The sequence below is a fragment of the Strigops habroptila genome, chromosome 8 (assembly GCF_004027225.2).
Source record: "Strigops habroptila isolate Jane chromosome 8, bStrHab1.2.pri, whole genome shotgun sequence".
Lineage (NCBI taxonomy): Eukaryota > Metazoa > Chordata > Aves > Psittaciformes > Psittacidae > Strigops > Strigops habroptila.
The window spans coordinates 33,191,743-33,209,592 of record NC_044284.2 but is presented as its reverse complement, the minus strand read 5'-3'; the positions used below and the strand labels follow the sequence as shown (position 1 = coordinate 33,209,592).

General features: G+C 37.2%; 1 protein-coding gene and 1 long non-coding RNA gene across 4 annotated transcripts in view; one reads left to right on the top strand and one right to left on the bottom strand.

The window, feature by feature from the left end:
* LOC115611412 overlaps window positions 1-14,389 on the bottom strand; it is a 157,576-nt gene extending 143,187 nt beyond the window's left edge. The window contains exon 1 of the long non-coding RNA XR_003992575.1: window positions 14,018-14,389. This is a non-coding gene — a long non-coding RNA (uncharacterized LOC115611412). The remainder of the gene's footprint in view (window positions 1-14,017) is intronic.
* The window catches only part of PEX5L (peroxisomal biogenesis factor 5 like), a 113,728-nt gene that overhangs the window by 53,075 nt on the left and 42,803 nt on the right, over window positions 1-17,850 (top strand). Inside the window, exons 2-3 of one of the 3 annotated variants that reach the window (XM_030494278.1) lie at window positions 12,324-12,389; window positions 14,155-14,259. The exons of 1 other annotated variant lie outside the window; for it this stretch is intronic. In XM_030494278.1, the coding sequence (XP_030350138.1) occupies window positions 12,324-12,389; window positions 14,155-14,259 (171 nt within the window). The remainder of the gene's footprint in view (window positions 1-12,323; window positions 12,390-14,154; window positions 14,260-17,850) is intronic. One more of the 3 variants, XM_030494279.1, reaches the window with a different exon arrangement.

Here is a 17,850-nt window from a genome sequence, read left to right as displayed (position 1 = left end):
TATATGTATGAAAACTAACATGCATATTTTCACATTTGCAAGCAGATCTTGAAGAGAGTTTCTAAAAATTCACAGCCCCTGGTATCTTCAGGATGTTTAGAGAGTGTAAAAAAAATAAAATAAAAAGCCCGTATACAGAAATAATACACATTTAATAATATTGTTGAGTTTTCATGCTTGAAGGTAGAATTTAAACTATATAGTCACAGGCAATAAAGAAATAAAAGGTCAGCATTGACAAAAATGCCAACGACAGAAAAGAACTCCCAACCCTTTGGAGGAAATAGCAACAGCCTCAGCAGGCATACAAGCAGTTATTCCTCTACTTGTGGGAGAACATGACAGGAAAGAAACAGGGTTTTTTTCAACACCTTCAGGATAACACAGTAACATTTCAAAGGGGATGGTCTTTCATGTACTGGGAAATAAGAACAAGTTTTCAGTCTACCTTAGCCAAAGCGTCTTCAATCATTGGCACTATTACTGACTAAAGAAACTTATTCTATTAATGAAATGAGACAAAATGTGTGAAAAACACATGATGAGAGGACAGTGCAATTCAGAAAGTGTGTGAAAATAGCTCTAAGCTATCCCTTTCCACTTCACTGACCGTGAATCAGCTGCTTGAATTTTTTATTGTTCGCTAATGACTCCCTGGACACTTCATGTTAAGGTGTGAATAGAAGGGGGAAAAGAAAATCCTGGCCATGCTGTGAACACTCTTAGTTCAGACTTTATAGAGCAGCCAGAGCTTGGCAGGGTTTTAAACAAGGCAGCCCAGGTAACACCCTCCCTTGCAGGAAAGCACTGGTATTTTCCAATTCTACGAGACATCTTACATAATTATAAATAATCCTCCCTTATCCTGACCATGCAGGAGCTGCACCATGCCAATACTACAGGCTGCCTCTCTCCTGGAAATCCTCATTCCCTCATCTCTGCCAGATGCTCTCTAGCACCGATCCCTTGGGACAAAGACACACATTTCTCAGTTCGCTCTTCTGCTCATAAACATCTCTCCGTAGCAAGGAATGATTTGATTCACTCTCTTTACAAATATGCAATTTTATTTAGTTAATAAGCATGTTTTTTAGAGCCTGAGATTTTGGCAGTTGCTGTGGTATGTTATCCTACCTCAGTAACTCCCTTGTAGCAAACTTTCAGTTGAAGCACATGTCACTGGGCTTCTCACTGCTATCGCCATCTGCGACAGCTTCTTTCTTCCTCAATTATGCTTATGCTCTCTGGGCTGAAAAATAATCTTGCAGTCCTTGCCAGTCTAAGCATATGCCTACATATTTATTCAAGTAATTTTTATCAATCTGAGTCGACAATGCCATCTTTCACATCATTTCACCGGGGTTTCATCAACATGAAGTGTCTAAAGCTTAATGGGAAAGAGTCAAGTTTGGATCAAGACTTTCTTATTTACAAGTTTTTCAGAGTGAAATGGAGCAGTAGTGTGTTTCAGTGAATACAAAATTTAAAGTGCTGCCTGATAGACCAATTTCAGACAGCCAGAGCATCATTACTAGAAAAGCTATGTAAGGCCACTGTACTCTCTTCCTAAACTCATCAGGAGACAATATAGTGAACTACTGCTGGACTACACCACCAGAAAACTGGTGCTTCTCTTCCTGTACTGGCTCCGTTGCTCTCCTCAGTGAGTAGAAACAAAAGTCAAGATTCATATAGATAGATATATTTGAAACTCCACCACTTATCCTCTACACCCAGGCCTAACACCTATCTCACCCACCCTGGGGTGCCAGAAATAACCTCACTCCGCTCCATGTGTTTGTCAGCTACACCCTAGTATATTACTTAGTACAAAGGGCAGCCACAGCAAGCTCCTGCACTGCTTTCCTTCAGATGCTAGCTTGCTAATTCTCTGATAATAAGCACATTTATTGAGGCTGTCTACAAGCAATTCAGAAAGTGGTTAACTCATCCCTACTCTTTCACCTGACCAAGATTTATTTTGATGTTCAAGAACAGTCCATGCTAAATGAATGTGTTCTTGTGGAAGGGGACACAAGCAGCTTACAGTATTGGACTACAACATTAATACAGATTTATTTTTTTATAGAACCTCTGAGGAGAAATATTTCTGACAACAGCTGTCATGCTACTGTCAGGCAACTTAACCTCTACAGCATTAGGTTACTATGCTCTGAACTACAGGGAAGATCTAATTTAGCTTTAACTACATAGGACAGACTGGCACTATTTTTGACATTTCAGCTGAAGAGGCAGAGTCCGCTAATTAGCACAACAGCACATCCAAGGATTTCCTAAGTACCAGAAGCCCCTTTTGAAATACAAGCAGTATCATTTACAGCCCAAGAAAGTAGGTGCTAAAGAAGCTTCACAGCAAGCATAATTGATGATTTAACAATTCTTTGCATATAAAATCTTAATTAAGATGTTTTGAGAATCAAGAACCTCTCTGTAAGAGGCATTTACGATTAGCAGTTTCTTTTTACTACCTAGTCACAGATATCATGCTGTTGGTAAGCACAGAGTTTTTATTAAGCTAAATTATTATCCTACCAGCCAAAGTAAGCTGGTTTAAATAGTTGTTATAGTGTGGAGCCGGCACCTTTTTAGTTATACTGTGGACTCGTAGATATCCCCAAACTGTTAGAAAATAATGGTATTTTGAAATACTGAATTACAGAAAAGAAAAAACAAAAATAGATACCTTACTTCTCTAATGAGGAACCTGACAACCTCAGCATATGTGGACTGCAAAACGTAATGTACTTTATAAACATTATTATTATATAATGTTTACGTATACATTTTAAAAGCATGTGTAAACTGAGTAAGTACTTTTTCTTTTTTTCTTTAATAGATCCTTTAACTTCTTAAGTATAAATAAATAGGCAGGTAAAAAAATTTATGAAAAACAGTGCTTTTGATTGCATTGCAGTAACTTGATATAGGAGAGGGTGAATACTTGTTTGGACAGAACAATACAGAGCGTATCTGATATCAGTGATGTGCTTGCTATTGGAAGTAGAGATATTGCTTTCAGCTCCTCATAGAACAGGCCAAATGCTAATTACCATCATTGATTAAAATGAAATTAAAGCCACTGAAGCCAAGAAGAATACTGAATACTTGCAGATATATACAAATGAGCAGATTTATACAAATGATGTGACCATTATGCTAGAAAATTATCTTACAAAATAAAGATAGAAGAATGAGCTTTTAATTGTCCAAGACAGCTGAACTTCTGATTAGATGTAGAAGTAATTATCTACTAGTGCACCTACACCTTTTAATTTCTGTAATTACAACATTTTTGTGGTATTAAGAGTAGAAAAGTCCATTCTCCACACTAATAGTACACATCAAAGAGTTAAGAATATCTTTTAAGAGCACACCCTTAATACCTCAATTTTAAGAACTCACTTCCTGAAGGTTTCCAAACTCTATGATAAACAAGGACCGAAACGAAGGGACAGTAGCATAATCCTCTCTAAATGGGCTTATACAATGCTGTTAATGCTGCTTTTGCAGCATTAACATACTTCAGTACTTCAGATGAGATCATTCCAAAGCTGAAACTGTGTGCAGAGGCCAACTCCAGGTCAGGGACGTGAAGATATTTTGCAGTCATACTGTCATTCCACTGCCTCATCTACTACTGCTATTATACGATAAACGGCAACCTGCTATATTTAGGGAATAAAAATAAGGGGGTAAACATATTCTACTATGTGTAAAAAATAGAGTTTTATTCTAGCATGTACACAAAGGTTCAGAAATCTTTGTTACCAAGAACACACAGCGCAAGAGACACAGAATGAATTTAGGGTCAAGGATACATCATAAAGCCCCATATTACCAAAGCACTATAACAGTTCTACTTTAATTTCCATTCACTAGAAAGGACTCAAATCTTAAGGTTGCAGCAGAAAAATAAGATAAGATATTCCAGGGTATAAAATGTTTATATTATGGTGGGAATCAAATGTTTGTATTACAGAAAGTGCTAAAACTATCCTGGCAGTATTCAGAATGATGGCTGGAGAGGACTCAAATAGGTCAAGAAAATTAAGTCCTAAAAGTATTTTTCAATATTAAACTATCTTGATCTGTTTTTTTCAAACCTGCCATCTAGTATGATAAGATTTTATTATTTAATATGCACAGGTCTAATCGTAGGCCTGATGAGGAAATAACAACAATCTGCTTCAAAACAAATCCAGATCATAACCCTCCATCTACCCTGGTTTACTTTTTTTGTTCCATTCATTCTCTGCCTCACCACCTTTCTATCCCTTGACATAGTAGAATCACATATATTGTTATGTTGGGATTAAATATATTTTAACATTTCATGTTAAGAAAAAATCCACTCTTTTTGCATAGCATTTGAGCAAGGTGTTTAAGAAAAGAGTCAAAGACAAAAATTGTAAACAGAATTAAATCTTTTTCTGTAATTATTATACACAATTTATGAAAGACTTAAACTGAAGGCACGGATTTTGATCACATGATGTTTACCCCAGATTTATAGAACTCAAATCCTGAGATTTTCATCTTAATCTTCAATAAGAGATTAATACTGGTGAGAATACATTACAAAACGTCTTGTGTGTCCAAGCTGTCTGCATTCGTAAACAAAATCGGATCAAAATAACAGTCATTTTAGAGGTAATACAAGTTTGAAATGGTTCTGAAGTTAGGCACCTATCAAGAGACTTGCACTAGTTCATTTATTTGAAAACACATATTATTATTCAAAACAGTATGCAAAATTTTATCTGCCTCTGAGGTAACATGGCATCTGAACAGTTGCCCTTATTCAACATAATTTCACCTTTTCTAAGTAATACCACCTTCCTTAAGGGCTTTTCAAACAAGAGTAAACCCATCCTTAAAGCTACAATAAACGATATAGACTCTTATAAATCTAGAGCAATGTAAAAAATGTAACAATGTAAAAATGTAACAATGTAGCAATGTAAAAGTCAGGGGAAACAAGAGACAACTGCTAAATCCATCCAATAGTTTTGATAAAAATTTCTGATATATTCTCTACAGGCGTGCCAGTTCTTTTATATGCAGAAAACCACAGTTTCAGGACTTACATGATCTTAAGACTTTCATAGAATTGTAACTATGGGATATGACTGGATTAGTATGATGGCAGAACCTTCTTTTAGCTCTAAAGCTAAAAGCGAGATTTCTTTTTCCTTTAAATTGTTTATTTCTTCGCCTTTCTTTTTCTCATTCTAAATCTCTGCCCAATCTAGAGGAAGGATCCACAAACAAGAATATGGGGCTAATGTGACCTAATTCATTTTTTGGCTACACAGGCTTACAACTGTGAAGTGAATGGTTTTATAATGATATCTGGAACAAGAACAACAAAGTACTTAAGCTTGCAAACACTAGGAAAAAAAAATTACACATTTCTTTATGTTCCAGGCAGAGAGAGCACAGATTTTACCATTTTAACATCACTGCATCACTGTCTTTTTTAGAAGAACTTGCATCATATTCCAGGCACAATTATACTTCTAGTTGTCCTTTATGCATACATAAAAAGTATTGTCATACACTTTTAAAGTCTCATTCGTCCCAAGTGAAGAAGTAATAAAAAAGAGAACCAACCCACAGACTGATCTCTTCTCAGAGATCATCCACTTTTTTCTCTGCAAAAGTTGCAGTCTGAGACTGAAGACAGACTGCTACGAGGGACTCAGAGGTCACATTTTATACGAGGCCAAAATACTTCTATGTTGCCACATCTAAGGGCATTTTTTAATTGAGAAACTTCAGTGATACCAGGACACAACAGTTAATGTACAGCAGTTTCTGGGAAGAGCTGGATCTGTCTTTTTTTTTTTTTTTTAATACACAGGAACATTTAAGCTATGCCACGACTCCACATTTTGTTCTGGTTAACACTGCCTTTGCTATATTAGTATCAGTAATGTTTTGACTTTCAGGACACCACACCTGAGAGAGCAGGAACCTCTTTCTAAGCAACAGACTTAGAGGCAGAGATAATGCAGGAGCAGATCCAAGCAAAACTGTCAAAAGGAAGATTCCCAACATCTATAAACATTTGTGACAAGTGTACAAAAAGTTAAATGCTTGTCTCAAGCTCTGTAGCTCAAGCCATTGTCTGAGGTTAAATAAGAACAGTTATTAATTTCACTGAGAGTCACCCTATCACTACATCTATAAAACATCTTATATGACAGGCTCAGAAACAGTTGTTTTGTAATCCTCAGTTAGCTCCGGAGAATCTTCTATAGTCCGAATTTCCTACAAAGACTATTCTGCATTCCTGCTTTGATAAGCCTCGTATTTTTCCACATAAAAAACCCCACCTCTCAGTTTCATTGTTCTTCCTAAACAATTCTTTTTTAAAAAAGCACATGCTATGTATATATTTTTCTAACTGTCCTGTTTACTCAACTTACCATCAAATCTCTTTAGTCTAAGCTGTAGCATTACATCTTGAACAGCATTAGCACTCATACAAGAGTTGTACATGTCCACCTATTACTCATAATCCATTGATTTCAGATGTATTAATTTACTCAACATTCTAGATTAACATCCTCTGCGTCTGGGGCAGGGTGTGCAAATGACAGGTCAATGACAGATGCTTCATATCTATATACATCTTTGACTAATTCTTAAGGTATATTAAGAACAGCATGTGGAAGAGGGCATACTTCTGTATGCTGATAAGAAACCTTATGTATTTATCAAAAATTTTTCCATTGGGTATTTATGGTCCAGTGACCAACTTGTGTCAGCTGAAACATCTGGGTTTGTGAGCCAGCAGAGGAATATAAGGGAAATTTGCTAGACTGTGTTCCCATCTCCCATCTGAAGATGAGCATATGGAAGATTACTGAAAATTATCTCCTACCTAGTTTCTTTTTTGCTGAAACAATGCTAATTATTAAACAGAATATATGTGCGCCAAATGTTCTAAGGCACAGATTTTACTGCTTTCTCACTGATGTGAACTCTTGACAAACTATCACAGTTCCAGCATATGCACATCACTCAAGTGGTATTATTTCTTTAGAAGGAAGTGGAATTTAATTATCATTTAAAAACAACACATAAAATGTAATGCCCAAGTGCTTGTACATGTGGGTAAGTGTCATCAGAATTATATTACCTTCACTCCTTGTGCCATGAAAGCAAGCTCTACATTACACACACACCATGGCAGATCCTGTCTGACAGAGCGCTCTCTGTGCTCCTGACTTTATCATTAGTGTCTGCCGCTGCTGAAGCCCTTTACTCAACATGAACTCCATCCTGGAAAACTCTACTAAAGAAAACATGCAAAGAAGTGCCCAGGGGGGTTGGAACTAGATGATTTTAAGGTCCTTTCCAATCCTAACTATTCTATGATTCTACAAGTCTAAAACTGTAAGTCATATCAAGAGAATTTGTTTCATCAGTAATATGTGTATCAAAGCGGCAAGTCAGACTTCAAACGATGGACAGTACATTAGTCACCAGTCTGTTTATTTTGAAAATGATCTGCGCTCCTTGAATTTCACTTGAACTAGTATGTACTAGAGGCATGCCTTATTCTAATTCAGTACATGCATTTTCATAGTAATAAACTAATTCTGTTATTATCCGTACATTGAGTAGGGCTTATGATACTGAAGTCAACATAAAATTAACTCAAATTGAGGGAGAGAAGAAACTTCAATATTAATTCTCTGATGAAGAATACAGAACAAATCTGAAATTGCCAGTTGCTAAATCCAATGATTTCACAATATTCTTTGACACAGACTAAGCAGAGATAAAAGAAATTCCACAGCTATTCCCTGAAATTGCTGAAGTCAAATACAACTGTATTTCAGAGTTAATATACGGGCATCAGAACGAGACAGCTTCTAAAGGGAGCACAAATGTAATCCAACAGTTACTGACGGTCAATAAACAGAAAACCTAACAATGCCATTTCAATGCAAATGCTTCTCAAACTGGAATGCAATTAAACCACTTGTATTGACATTTAAATGGACATAAACACAAGCCAAAGAAGGTAAATGTGAATGTTTGTGCTGATTAACCTCTTCTCAGCTACCATCTTTTTCTTTGCCAATCTTCTTGTATGCAGTAAAGTCTTCCCATATTAATACTGAAATCTGATATTGAATCTGTTATTCTATCAATATATGAATGAAAAGAGAAAGACATGAAAGATGTAAAGTTTGAATTTGAAATCAGTATGGATTTAGCTGCTTCACTGTAAATTACTTCCGAGGCAAGCCTTCCTAACCCCGATTCCTTCACCATAGCCAACATATTTCATTATAATGTCATAAGAATGAGCTAATAAAGGTCATGAGTCCAGAGAGACAACAGAAAGCTTGATAAGAGGTTCCAAAGATGCATGTACAATATGGAAATACTAGCTCAGGTCCTGAACACTGGTCTACCTTGACAATACTGCTTCCAGTTAAGGACATATGTCTCCACACCACAGCCAGCTGAGCACAGCCTAAAGGAATTATGTTCTCATTTACCTTAGGTATGAGCTTTATAAGCTCATAATAAAAAACTAACAAGAGTTTTGATGAAACAGAATTTTCTGTTTAAATATCCATCTTGTACTGGTTCATAACACTACCTCGCCATGTGGTTTCTCTTTACTTTCAATGATCTATAAAATGCAAGATATACCACCACTAGAAATCAGTAGAAAAGCACAGATGATGAAAAGTCAGACACACACAGAAAACACTAACAGAAAAGCCTGAGAAGGGAAAAAACAAATAAACACAAATCCCATGTGAAATCAAGAGCTCACAGTCATACTGTGGACACTAGAACTCTCATGGTACCATTGCATAGCTGTGTATGCTTATTTTGAGGTAAAAATGTTAGCACTGCATAATTTTAAAGAGTAAAGCCAAATTTGTCCATTTTTATTTTTAAATTACTCAAAACACAAAGATTTGTGGTGCATAAAGCCCATTTTAAATAGGCTGCTTAATTAGTTCTGTAAGTCTAATATATCAGCTGCCTGGGGATCTGGACAGCAGCCAAGCATCCCAAGTTCAACACGTACAGTAGCTCTATCTGTTCTTTATCCTAACGTAGAAGGACTAAAGCTATCACAACTTAGAGTTACCACTAATGTATCTTTCATAAAGTTTGCTTTGGGGTTGTTCAGCCTGGAGAAGAGACGCCTTTGGGAGTACATTAGAGCAGCCTTCCAGTACCTAAAGGTGGCCGACAAGAAAGCTAGAGAGGGACTTTTTACTAGGGCATGTGGGGATAGGACACAGGAGAATGCTTTGAAACTGAAAGAGGGTAGATTTAGATTAAATATTGGGAAAAAGTTCTTACTGTAAGGGTGGTGAAGTACTGGAACAGGTTGCCCAAAGAACTGGTAAATGCTCCATCCTGGCAGTGTTCAAGGTCAGGTTGGACAGAGCCCTGGATGACATGGTCTAGTGTGAGGTGTCCCTGCCCATGGCAGGGGGGTTGGAACTGGATGATCCTTAAGGTCCTTTCCAACCCAAACCATTTTATGATTCTATGACAAAACCCCTCCCCAACCTATTAAAATTATTAAAAGAGCAGATCAGTACTTCAAAACATTCTGGACTGAGAAGTACTTGGTGGGGTTTTTTTGTTGTTTTGTTTTTAAACACACTTCTATTCAATAGCCCGATGTGAAAAGTTCAGGATAGCTGGTCATTTTTTTGGCATTATATTCATAAATACAGCAAGTTGTTATTCTGCTTCTCTTCAACTAGAAAGGAGAGATGCCACATGAAATCAGTAATGATACCACACATGTACTGGCACTGGTACTTTTTTCTATCAAATGTCTTTACAGGGGAAGCTATGTTAAAACTTTTATTTTACAAAAGCTTAATTTTAAACATGCCCATGCTGAGATGATTCCCAATAGCTCAGTGAACAGAAAGGCATTTAGTGTCAAGTAAAGCTGGAACAGCTTGCTAGGATCTTCGGAAAATAAATGGAACAGCACAGGTTTATATAAAGGCATAATTTCTTTATGCATACTTTAAAAAAGAAATAATCATCCAATCACTCAATTTCTTTCTGTTCACTTTCTCACAAGAATAAGTGGTTAAAATATTCCTGAAAGGTGAATTTGGGACTCACGTACCTTAAATACTTGTCAAAAGCGAACTTACAATTGCATTATCAATTTAGATAAAATCCTTTTATAGCATAGAAGATAACAAGGAATTCCTGTAATTAACCATTACAGTTTTAAATATTAATGCCAAAATGTTAAATATTTACACGGCATTGGCTGTTGGCCTTTCATATATGAGAAAAAATTTGCAAACCACTATAATGAAGAATTACAGATTTATATATTATTTCACCAAACGGTAATGTTTCAGGTATTTGGGTAATGGGTTTAAACTTAAATAGGGGAGATTCAGGTTAGATATAAGGAAGAAGTTCTTTACTGTGAGGGTGGTGAGGCACTGGAACAGGTTGCCCAAAGTGGTAAATGCTCCATCCCTGGCAGTGCTCAAGGCCAGGCTGGACAGAGCCCTGGGTGACATGCTCTAGTGTGAGATGTCCCTGCCCATGGCAGGGGGATTGGAACTAGATGATCTTAAAGTCCTTTCCAACCCAAACCATTCTATGATTCTAGGACCACGTATTCATTCTAACTAATGTGCCCATCATGACTTGAAGGTGATCTATTGGTCCCATATATTTAAAGAAGAGAAGCTTTACTGCACATGAGCAGTTACAAAGCTATTTGCATTACTGATTTTTAAAAAAAACAAAAAAAAACCCACCAAAAAAACAAAACCACACAAAACCAACCAACTAAAACTGTCTGCTGCCCTAGAAATTCACATTAATATGCTCTTACAGTAGCTTAATTAAATACTCACTACTAATTGCCACATCTAAAGAGTGTGACTTGTACACTTGTACAAATTTCAGTCTGTATTCAGAAACACCAGCTGGAGCAGAAAAAAATAATAAATATTGTTTCCTTACAAAATCCTGGCAAATCAGTATACTCCTTTGGAAAGGTCTACTACTATCCACTATCTGATCCCAAAGGACAAACCTAGAGAAACCCTTATTAAGTTTTCAACCCAAATCTATTACAAATACTTAGCATCATGGGAATACTCTGAACTCTAATCCTTATTTTGCTCTGGAGATATCACCTAAAGGGACTGTTTCACTTTAAATGTATTGAATAATGTTTTCTTAAGCTGTATGTTCTATGAAAACAAATAATATATTTTTTTTCTTCATCAATTCATGTTTGTCTTGATTTGTACATAATTTGTCACGCTCTGCATCACAACTGTTTCGATCTATATATTGCAGACAAATAGGGAATGATGAAATACTAAACTGTTGTTTACATGAGAAAATAACTTACCTTGCAAATCTGCACTATCAACAAAATGTTCATTTTAAAGACCTGGCAAGTGTAAAATTAGTTGTTATGGAATTACAGGGTTTGAGCAATAAACTACTGTAACACATGGCAAGCCAAAACACTAAGAAACAACACTTAATATCGATGGAGTCCAAGTAAATAGCATCTTTAAAAAAAATAAAAAAAAAAAAAAGAAAAATTCCTTCAATGGTTATTGTAATAAATGTGCTAGACATTATCGTTTCAATTATCATTTCAGCTGCAGTTCACACCAGCAACAAGGTTGTTCTAGACATATAAAACCTGTTTTTATTCCTCTCCAATTCTTCTGCCTAATCACTCCATAGGCAAGGATTGAATACGTAATAGTTACTACGGCAAGCAGAGACCAAAATTTTCAAGCTTACATACCTTACACTGGACAACAATATCCACTGCTGGTCACCAGAATAAAGAACTGGATTTCCAATGAATTGGGCACCTGTGTATCTCTCCACCAGAACCAGAGAATTTAAGCTATTTCACTGCAGTGCCTTTCTCTTTGGTAACCAGGAAATTGCCTACTAACTTCTAGTTTCAGAATACTGTTTTTCATACCATAGACCAAGTAGCCAGAAATAAATCAACCTGACTCACATGCAGTCTTTTAGGAACGCTAAAAAAAGACCTAATAAAGAAAGTTAGATCAAATCACTTGCTTTGACTAGCAAATATACAATGGCTACTCATAAAAAATAGCACAGAGATATTCATCAGGTTACTATTCTACATTGTACGATAGCCACTGTAAACTGATGAGACATTTTATGTATGGTATCAACCACTCACTCCCAGGGTTTTGCAGTTACGTTTATGAAAGGTTAACAGCAGGCACTAATACGAGTATCATGACTCTTTTCAGGCAGTAGGTGAAACCTTGAAGAAAAAGTGGCTCTGTCTTCACAAAAGTGACCTGACCTTTGCTTTGGTGGGTTTTTACTCTGCAAGAAATAAAAAGCACTGCATGCTTTCCAATGCATCCTTTCTAGCTGATAAACTATTTTGTTCTAGCACTCAGCACAAAAGGACTACATTTTCTAAAGATCAAATAGCATGTTATTAGCGCTAGCTAAGGATAGCTCCATGCGTGATACTAGAAACAAACTTCATAGACCTGGAATGTCATATGAATCACAAAGAAAGAAAATATGTAATTGGCCAAGAACCTTTGATATGCTTACCAATTAGAAGTAATTCTCATTGAATTAAATATATTTAATTTTACAATGACTTTGCAGTTCGTTGGATATCAAAGGCATCACAAATCCAGCATGCTTATCTTTTATGACACTTCTGCTCTGAAAATTTCTTGCAGCATGCAAAGAAGTCTGTAGGGTAACTGTGATATGTTGCAAAAGCAAGCTAACCTAATCTTAACATGACTATTAATAAAATTTGTTCAAAACCCACAATAGTATGTAATGGTTTTACCTGCAACCGATGAAATGTTTCTGAAACAACCTGTAGCTCAGTGCAAGCAATAGGGGATATTTTTATTGGACACAGAATACCGTGATAGTGAAAGTAGTTCTAGTATATGATGTAGTAGCAAAGAACCCCTTCTGTTAATGGACTTTTAAAGTATTTAAATATATTAAGTCTAGTGGAAAATGTTGCTTTTATGGAGCCAGATACTGCAGTCTTTGCACAGCTAAAACTTCCATGGCAATCAATGGGAGCTTTTAAAATACAATAGTAAGGACATGCCCAGGGTCACTAACGTAATACAATTCTGCTGCTATGCTTTTTGTGTATGCTCAGACTATCTCTCACTTGCAAGAGCTCAAAATCCAGAAATCTGTGTGAATTCAAGAAGATAAATACCCTTTTTAAACAAAGAGTGTGGTTTCAAAGGGAGTATGGCACAACGTTAGTGCATTTTTTGTTTGGCTAAAATACTAAATAATGTTGAAATATTTTGTCTTGAATATTTACAATGTATTAAGTGAATTTGAAGTGAAGTTTAAAAATAAATTAAAAAAACCCCTTACAGTAAATTCAACACCAATTATCATTTTGGGGAGAACTGTGACAATGGCGATGATGGCAGAATTTGGCTCCATATATTCTGTTAGCAAAAATAAACCCCAGACTGTTTATATGATGTAAATTGCTTTTTAAAATGTTACTAGAGCTATAAGCACTGCGGGCCCAGAATTATACATAAAAATTTCAGGGAGAGTTTGCCTCAGTGAACTACAAGGAACTGCGCTTTATTTGCAAAATCAGCTCAATGTTGTTTTTTAAGGAAAAATAAATAAACAAACAGATAAATAAAACCCAAACAAACCCAGGTATTTCAGATATAATCTTTTGGGTGACTAAAATTAACTCAGGGGACTGATCCTGATATGGATCTCATATGGAGACCCTACCCTGCAGGAGGTCCAAACCCTGGTGCTGGCACTGGAGTACTTCCAGCAGGTCTAGCCGCAGCAAGGCACTGCCGTGTTCCTGGTGACTTCACTGGGGCAACTCTGACAAAGCCACAAGACCACGGCTAGGCCCCCCCCGCGCTGTTAACGGCCAGGTTCACGGATGGTTTACCACTGTTACCATTTTCGAACGGTGTTTCTGTGCTCTACTTTCAACCACGCTTTGGTTGCAGCCGCCAGCGGTTCTGGGGTGTGTTGGGACGCGGTGGTTGCCCGGCTCGCTGCTGACTCGCGCCATTGTTGATTTCGCTGTTGTAGGGGAAAGGCGCTAGGGCGGCAGATAAGGCTGTTGCCATGGTGATGAAGGAGATTCCGAGGGAGGAGTCTGCAGAGGAAAAGCCCCTCCTTACTATGGCATCACAGGTGGGCGGAGCGCGGGGCCCCGAGCAGGCCGGGGCACGGCGGGCGGCCGGGCCCGGCGCACGGGGAAGGCCGGACCCCCGCGGGAGACAGGCTGGGGGGAACCTCACCCGCTGCTCGGCTTCCCCCTGCCTGACGCCAGCTGCGGCAGGCGTGGCTGAACCCCTGCCCGAGCAGCTCGCACCAACGGCACCACGTTTCCTCACCAGCGCGGGGGAAGTAGCGTGGGGTAGACGGTGCAATCGCTTGGGGGTTAGATGTTTTGACTTGAAAATTTAAACTGAAATGCATTTTTCCCCCAAATAAACGGGTCTGTAGAAAGTACAGTATATGTCAGTTACCGGAAAGTTGTTTGAAACCAGTTTAAAACTTCAATTACAGTTCATGCCATCGATATTCACACCACAAATACTCATTTGCAATGCATATATAATACTCATATTCAACACATATATGAAATAAGAAACAACCACTTCACAGTAGTGTCATTTTCAGTATCTGAGGTCCCATCCCTAAGCTCTCATTGCAATTCCAATCCTGGACCAGGTCAGATGGTGTTATTTTGCGCACCTCATTGCTTGCTTTCCTACAACTCCAGTTGAAGGAAGGATGTAATGTCACAACACCACACCTTGCACCTGGCAGCAGCCATTGAACCTTAGGTGGTTTCATTGGTTTCTTGAAGATCGTGACTGAACACTACCATAAAACACAGCACTTCCATCTTACTACAAGAGTAGATTTTATTCCCTTCTGTCACTCACATACATTAATTTGTTCACCAAGCAAGTGCCTTTAGTTTACCATCAATATTTAGTGCACACAAGTCGTTCCTACTCATCAGGACATTTAATGGAAGTAATCTGAACACATAGTTGTTATTATGTGAGAGCCTTCAACAAAATCCACAATCCTGTTTTATTCCTTTCATGGGTTAGGATAACAGCTATCATGTACTTCTCTTATGGAGCATCACAGATGCCGTGCACCAATACACACACACACATTATAGAAATATCATCTACTCCTTTGGAAACCAGGTCTGGCAATCTGCTTATCAGCCCCTGTTGAAAAACACGTTTTGCTTGTGGTGAACTCTAATATCTACAAAGCAATTGCACAAAGTAAAAGGATGCTCCCTTTGAGGCATCGTTTCTAATTTTCTACTAAGTGATTAACAAACAATTAGAAACCAACAAAAAATGCTGCCCCCTCTACCCCACACTCCCCCCCCCAAAAAAAAAGTGCAAAATTTCCATTGGCTTCAACAGGGCCAGGAGTTCAGCCTGGGTTCATTAAATGTTTAATGCACTGTTTGTAGTCTTTGTCTGTCGGTCTACTCAGCAACAGTCTATGATAAACTGATGAGTAAAATGCTTGTGTCTGTTAGTCAGTGTAATTTCTTCCACTAAACACAAATACCTACTTCCCTGCTATGCACCAAAGGGGTGCAGAAGCCAAAAGGAAGCAGAATCAAGTGAAAAAGTGAGTATTTTCCATAGCCATCTCTGCATCATGTATGTGTGATGTGCAGTTATACTATCATATTGCATACATCATTTGTATCTTAACTGTCTGGCTGTAACGTTGTTTTGAGATGCTGTCTCTTCAGTGTGTCAGTGTAAACCTCTCACTGAGACCATTCATTCAGAACAATGCACTGCTATGTTGTGATATACATTTAACCATCACCATCGAAGTGTTTGTCTCTGCTCTTTACATGATGAAACAGATGGATGTGGTTGCTGCTCACAGGGTGAAACATGCAGGTTCCAAATTGGCTGCAAAACTCCCAAGCCAGACTAAATTGGACCATGAGAGTAAGGCCTGGTCTTTCTAAAGTTACCACCAAACCATTACGGGCACGAGTATATCTTAGGAAGTAATTGTTTACATTGGATATCTATGTTGCTCCATCCCTACAGTTAACTAAGCAAGAAAACTGCAAGTAAAATGCAAGGATCAAGCCCAGACAGAGGAGCACTGGCTATTCTAAAAATAAAAATAAAATTAAAAAAAAGTGAAATCTCTCATTTCCAAAATCTTTGATGAATAGAAGATTAACCATGTCTGACCAGAAGCAGACTCCACAGGAAGCATAAGTGTAACCTGATAGACAAAAGACACTCTAAATCCTCATTTTGAGAGTAACAGTTAGTGTACTGAGGCCCCTGAATTTATATTTTAAGAGATGCTTCTTTTCTCTGTTTCTCTGGAAACTGATAAAAACATATCCACCACAGAGCAAGTCAGAGAAAGATTCACATTTTATTGTTATGCTCCAAGCAAAGCCATGCTTGTAAAATACATCACTTATTTGTTGACATAAATACTGTGAATTAAATTTTAATAAAGCTTCCAATTCACAGGTTATTTTATATCATCCGGTATTATTTTGTATCATCAGATCTGGAAAGAAATCTTCAAATAACATGAACCAACCAAGTAATGCAGACTCCGGTGGGGCTACACGAATATGTGGCAACTGGGAATTTTGACCATCATTCTGGCAGTAATGAGTATACTACAATAAGCAGAGGGGTATTCTTGGTAATTGAATAGGCTGTTCGGTATCTATTTTTGTGATTCTGTCTCAATTACATACAATGAAAGTCTCTTTATTGGTGTGAGAAAGCATTCAGTAGTTGCCAAATTTAATACTTGAGGATCCACAGAGTGAGCTTTCAGTACTAATGGGATTTTGTAGAACATAACTCTATATCTTATTGCTGTCTCCCTTTATCTTTCTAAAGATAATTCAGAAGAGACTGGAGCAAGTAAAAAAGGGTATTCTTTTTATATGAATAGAACCTATAAAAAAATGAAAGGTTGCTGAAGGTTCAAAGATTAACTGGAAGTTCAGCAATAACCAGTATACTTCTAACTGAAGCAGATAAATGAATGAGAAAAACAGTGCATAAAAGTTTGATTTGAATTCCAGAATAAAATTTTTGTTTAACCTCTTCACACGTTCTTTGCATTTGTCAAGAGAAGAAAGCTCACTTCAGAAGTTCTAATGAGAAATTTAAACCTAAATATCCCCTGGAGTCAAAGTTTAATTGTACAGTCAGCTATGAAATTCCCAATATACTACAGGTCAGACAACTTCAAAGGTTCTGAATCAATAAAGTACTTCGATCTACAGTTATACTTTAAAATATAACTACTTCACTGAGCAGTAAAAATAGCGCATGTTTACATGCCTTGCCAGCCTGATTTTAAACAAACAAATCTCAGTTTCACACTTCAAAAGAGTTATTTGTCCCAGGTTCATCACACATAATTTAGATTCATCATTAGAGTACATAAACTGGAAAACTAGCAATGGTAGGATCCCTATAAAGATAATAGAAAGAAAGAAGACCTGCAGGAAGTGATTCATGTCCAAAATAATCCGGTGGCAAATCCATTTCTATTCCATATAATATCAGAGTGTAAGTCCATAAGAAAATTACCAATAGGGAAAAGAAATGCAAAGTACATATATAGAAAGCTATCCCCACTCCTGTTTGTAACTGAAAAAATATGGAGCTGCCTACTAAGAATTTACATGAACATTTAAATCAACTACACTGATGTTGCTCAGAGTACAAT